Here is a 6102-nt window from a genome sequence, read left to right as displayed (position 1 = left end):
CATACTTTAAAAACTTCTTTGGAAAACGTCATGTCATTAGTCCTCGTGTTAGGAAAATTCCATGAATGGTTATTCTGACGTTAAAACTAACTTTCCAGCTGTTACATTTTTATAAAATAAATATTTTACCTTTATACCAAATATGCAATATACAACAAACCTCTAGGACCATTTGTTTAATTTTTTAAATTTGAAATTATATATATATATAATTTCAACAATCTAATAATTTTTTTACCATTTCGGCCATTTGTTTTATAATTTTAGTTATTTATGGTTTTTCTAATGTTTTATTTATTTTGAATTAAATAAATAAACTTAAATTCAATAAACAACGTTGAAACCATTTTTTCATTATATTTCTTATTTGTGAATTGAACCGTTAATATTTTTTTTAATTTTATGTCATTGAGTTGATGTTTTTTACTTGGATGTTTCATAGTTATTATGGTTAGCAATTTTAAGTTTGTATTTATCATTATCATTATGTCATCTTTCATTTTTTTGAATTTTGGTTATTTATTGTTTTTCTATTGTTTTTATTTATTTGATTCAATTAATGAAAAACAGAAAACCAAAAAAAAACAAAAAAAAAAAAAAAAAAAAAAACCTCAAACACCAAAATTGTGATATACTCTAATATATACGTACATTTTACACATTTTTTTTGGTTTTTTCGTATTTCTTTAATTTTTTAGTTTTTTAGTTTTATTTTTCGTCAATTTGATAACTGTTTAAACATTTTTTAAAAAGTATAAAATTTATGTATATATTAGAGTATATTATAATTAATGTTTGCGATTTATAATTATTAAAATAGGAAAACTAGTTAAATTTTTTAAAATGTAACTTGCAAATTAAGCCTTATTTCTCTATGATATATCAATACTTTAAATTCAAGATAATTTTTTTTTTCAATTTGAAAACTCAAAACACCAAAAATACTACGAAAAAAATATATATAAAAAAAAGACAAAGACAAAAAGTGTAAAATGTATGAATATATTAGAATATATTACAGTTTTGATATTTGATTTTTTTTTTTGTATTTTTCATTACTTGAATATAAATAAATAAATAAAATTATAAAAAAATATAAATCAAAAGGTGAAATAATGATAATGATAATGATAAATGCAAACTTAAAATTGCTAACGATAATAATTATGGAGCATCCAATTAAAAAAACATGAACCATAACGACATAAAATTTAAAAAAATTTAGCGGTTCAATTCACAAATAAGAAAAATTAATTCAAATATATCACATTTATATTTATAACTTATATATGCAAAATTTTAAATTTATAAAAGAAAAAACATCATAAATGGTCCCTGTAGTTTTCAAAAATCTGAAGTTTAGTACCCATGATTTAGAAACATCATAGATGGTCCCTATGTTTTCAAAACTTTTGACGATCGATCCTTATTGCTAACTTCGTTAAGTATTTTCCGTTAACCAAAGGGCATTTTCGTCATTTCACTACCATAGGGACCATTTATGATGTTTTCTCTCAATTTTTTTAAAAGAAAAATTAAATATAGTTATTTAATACTCTCTCTCCTCTCTCTCTCTCTCTATCTCTCTCTCTATGGTATCAACATCATCTTCGTCAAAATGTTTTAGCATACATATTCCATTCCAGAATCATTGAATTGTTCAAATCTTCAAGAGTTTTCCGGTATAACCTTTAGAACATTTACCTAAACAAACACAAAAATCGATTAGATCTAGCCTCAACAACATCAATCATCTCTTATCTCTTTCAAGAATTTCATCACACAGGTTAGACCAGATCTTGTCACGACCATATGAAGCATGTTCTTTGATGAAGAGCTTGGTGAGCATATATGATTTTCAGAGTATGATGAAGAAGGAAGTGGCAGAGTTGGAGATAATGAATGTGATTGAGGGGTCAAGGATTGAAGCGGAAATCGGAGGTTGGAGAGGTTAAGCTAGCTGATCACAAGGGAGAAAAGTCGAAGTTTGGAGAGGAAATCGGATTGTAGATGATGAAGACGAGGGAGGCGATGAGGATTCAACCCCAATTTTGCTTACCCCACATCCAAAAGCTTTTGTTTACCCCAATGAATTTAACCCCAAATTTGCCAAAATTTAAATCCACTGAGTGTTTGTTGATGTTAAAACCCCAAAAGAGATCTCCAACCAAACTGCGAGTAGAACCGAACAGCAAGAAACAATGATCTCACCACCTCGACAAATGACTAAGAAACCGCCCCATACTTGATGAAAACCAAACTCCAAGATGAAACGCAGGAACCAAAATACACAGTAGAGACCCCTATTAGCACCAGGCAAAAACATAGATAATCTCACCAAAACAACAACAAGAAAGTACCCAACCACCAAACAGCAAAACAAATCGAAAATAATAAAAGGCTTAACAATAACCACCAACAAAGGAGAACGAAATCTTGGAATACACTTCAAAGAAAGATAAAGAGAACCGACAGCATCCACCACCACCACAAAGGCAATTGGGTGTAGTTGGCGTTGACCTAATTCAATTGGGTGTAGTTGGCGTCTGAATATGAGATTTTGGCTTTGATTTAGAGGAATAAAGGGTTATTATTGATGGTGGTAGCATTTAGAGAGAGAGAGAGAGAGAGAGAGAGAGAGAGAGAGAGATTTTATATATTAAATAACTATATCTAACTTTTCTTTTAAAAAAAATAAGAAAAAACATCATAAATAGTCTCTGTGGTGTGAAATGACGAAAATGCCCCTCGGTTAACGGACAAAACTTAACAGAGTTAGCAATAAGGATCAATCGTCAAAAGTTTTGAAAGCATAGGGACCATCTATGACGTTTTTAAACCACGGGTACTAAACTTCAGATTTTGGGAAACCATAGGGACCATTTATGATATTTTTCTTTATAAAATTACACAAATGATCCGTGAGGCTTTTTGTATATTATAGATTTGGTACAAGGGTAAAATAGTCATTTCATAAAAATTTAACTGCATGAAATTTTTCATAGAAGTCCTCAAAGTATATGATATTTTGCAAACCACAATGGCCAATTTTGTCTAGTTTATAATTACAAAAGTTCAAACAAAACTTCAAAGGATCAATGAACAAGTCACAAATAAATATACAACTTATGACTTATGAACCATTATCATTACAAATTACAAAATAAATAAAGAAATCCTTATGAACAAGTATCTTTACAAAGGACAAACATATAATTCTGGCTTTCCAAATTCGTCACAAAAAATTTACAATTAAACTGATTAGATGGAAATACAAGAACATATCCCAAAAAATTAGATTTATTAAATCTTTATCTCAAACTGCACATTTAGAAACTAGTTACAATATATAAAAATGAGACCAAAGATATTATTTTTAAAAAAAAAAATTATTACCTCAAAACGACATTAAAACGCCCATTTTGGCGAAGAATGAACCGCAGTGGGCCTATTACGAGGCCTATTAGCATTAGGCCACTGCTCATTGTTCCGTTTCTTCATAATCGAAGACACAGTAGGGCTATAATAGTCATTACTCCTATGAGAGGTTGCCCCTTGTGAAAAGACCTTTCTACCCTGCTGAATATAGCTTCTCTGCTTTTCAAGCGACCTCCCACGAGCCACCGTGTTCCCCTGAACCGGCACCCATTTTCGGTTGTAGTTTACACAGCTTTGGCTCCTCCCAATCCCAACTCCTTTCTGACCAAAACGCCCTTCTTTAGGACTCGGGTAGTTACGGCTCTCAGCTGTTTCAGCCGAATACATCGTCGTTTCCCCTTCACTGATATACCCATTTTGCCCCTCTGACACCGACACCTCACTCTCCGCTTCTGATTGCTCTTTAACCACCGGCTCAGATGGTTTAGGATTAGGATTAGCAATCTTATTGCTCTTATTCTTAGGAGGGAAGTTGATATCCAAAAGCTGAATCTGAGGGGTATTTTGGTGATTTCTGAAAGGACCCGAGACCAGTTTTGGCGACTCGTATATCTCGGGTGTCCGGATTCCTTGATCACGGGTCGGGGTTTCACCTATGGAAGAACTGGAACTGGGGTCTGGGTCCGGGTCCGGTTGGTCTTCTGATTTTGAGGTTATGTTTTCGGGTTGGTGAGGATCGATTGTTTTAAAAACTTGTCGCATAGTGAAGGAAGTACATGATTGTTCACTTTTTTGACCTGTGGACATTAATCGAATGAGGGGTAATTTTGGTTTGTTTACCAAATCATCCAGGTTGCCTTCCCAATTTTGGTTTAACCAATCACAGATTACAGGAATCGGGATGCCAAATTGCAGTGGGAGATCTTTTTTCCATGATGAAGAAGATGATGAGGTGGTGGTGGTGGAAGAGGATTTTGTGTTTGGGGAGGTGGCTAGCTTCATTGGGTCACAGACCATGAACGAGAGGTTACCTTGTGGGTCGAACCCGGCCGAACCGGGGCTCCATGTGACTCCATCGGTGCAGACCTTTATGAGATTGTCGGTTGCTATCACCACCTTTGCTTCACCAACAGTTAGCTCGTTTTTATCGGTGTAGCCTAGAATGTAGACTATGTTACCCAGGTTTAGACCTGATTTACAACAGGTTTTCAGGTAGTGAGGTTGCTGATTTGTTGCATTTGAGTCTCCATCCATGGAGTCTAGGCCCACTATTGTTAGATCCAGAACGGAGCTAGTTATGTAAAACCTGTTATTCGATTCGATAGTGTGTGAGCAATTAATTATATGTTATAACGATACCATTGTTCGAAAAAATGAGGGGAGAATTGAATAAATCTAGTTGTTGTATCAAAATTGAGCTAATTCCATTAGATCTGGTGATCTACCATCGCCAATTTCGAATACAGATAGTACACAACACATGCATATATAACATATTAACATCAGACCAATTCGAGGCATTAGCTGCATAGATACCTGTGAGGGAAAAGGGAAGCGCCGACACCGTTTTGAAGCCGGATCTCGGCGGCCTCGGCGGCAGCTACCGACGGAAGGATGGCGTGTGTTGTAAGGAGAAGGTTCCGGTGGATAAGGAATCCGGTACCGGAAACCAATCCGTCGGTGGAAATTCGAGCCATAGCGGGACCTTTGCCGGAGAAAATGGAGGCTTTGGTTCTCTCCGACTTGCCTCCACCATTACAAAAACACCACGACTCCCCTAAAACCCTCATTGCTGCTTTGAATCCTGCAACTGTTGACCCTTCAGAAGCAGGAATGTTGGGAAAACATTTTGGGTGTGACAAGGAATGAGTACATGTGGAGATTTTGGCTATGACGTTTTGTGTATGCTAGTTGAAAAGAGCTTTTTACGGGTTGTTAATGGTGGCTATGGGGGATGAAGGAAGGGGACGAGAAGCTCATGAAATTCTTAGAAGGGAATTGAATGCAGCACAAGGTTTCAACGTTCAACCAGCTAATTTAAGGATGAAATGATGAATTATTAATTATAACGGTTTTTATTTTATTTTATTTTATTTTTCTATAAAGTAAAGCAAAAGTGAGTTATAAAATCAAGACTAAAATCTAACTGGTTGTGTTTGATTTAATTCCTGATTTTCCATTTCTCAAAAATTCGTTTTTCCCTCAAGATCATAAACGAGTATATATTTAGTTTGGCCAGTTCCAAATAAACTGTGGTTTTATTAATATGATTATAATAATATAACTAAATTATTAAAACCTTTTTTCATCGAAACATCTAAAACAATATAAAATCCTAACAACCCCTTTATGTTTTCCCTCTAAAAATGGCAATAAGCCACCATGATGCTCCATCACCCCATGTGCAGATTTGCAATACCAGCACAACCAGTTGCATTTAATTTCACTTCAGAGTTATATATATATATATATATATATATATATATATATATATATATATACTAACCTTCAGAACTAGGATAAATTTTATTAACTATTTAACTTATGTGGTGTTAAAATATATTTTTAGGAAAAAAATATCAGTTTATTGGATACAAAAACGTAATAAATGATAAGTCGTTTTTAGTATTTGACAAATACTGTTTATACGAATAAAATGGAAGACATATTAAATATTATTGACTTTTTTGTATTTTTTTTAATAACAGTTTTATTCATCATTTA

General features: G+C 33.4%; 1 protein-coding gene across 1 annotated transcript; it reads right to left on the bottom strand.

Moving 5' to 3' along the window:
* Window positions 1-3114: 3114 nt before the first annotated feature.
* On the bottom strand, window positions 3115-5434 carry LOC145068662 (uncharacterized). Its single transcript, XM_079015667.1, has 2 exons — window positions 4915-5434; window positions 3115-4684 (listed from the first exon to the last, which is right to left on the bottom strand). Exons 1-2 carry the CDS (start codon window positions 5166-5168, stop codon window positions 3409-3411), a joined length of 1530 nt encoding a protein of 509 aa, XP_078871793.1. The 5' UTR covers window positions 5169-5434; the 3' UTR covers window positions 3115-3408.
* Between the last annotated feature and the right edge of the window lie 668 nt (window positions 5435-6102).

Source organism: Lactuca serriola, chromosome 8 (genome assembly GCF_051521515.1).
Source record: "Lactuca serriola cultivar US96UC23 chromosome 8, Lser_US96UC23_V15, whole genome shotgun sequence".
NCBI classification, from domain to species: Eukaryota; Viridiplantae; Streptophyta; class Magnoliopsida; order Asterales; family Asteraceae; genus Lactuca; species Lactuca serriola.
The sequence above is the reverse complement of the archived record's forward strand: the minus strand, read 5'-3'. Positions and strand labels throughout refer to the sequence as shown.

What these genes read in the sequence shown, in the direction of transcription:
- LOC145068662 (XM_079015667.1), bottom strand. Translation starts at nt 5,168, where the DNA reads ATGAGGGTTTTAGGGGAGTCGTGGTGTTTTTGTAATGGTGGAGGCAAG. An exon ending in GCTTCCCTTTTCCCTCACAG is followed by an intron (nt 4,685 to 4,914) that starts GTATCTATGCAG and finishes ATCGAATAACAG; the next exon opens with GTTTTACATAACTAGCTCCG.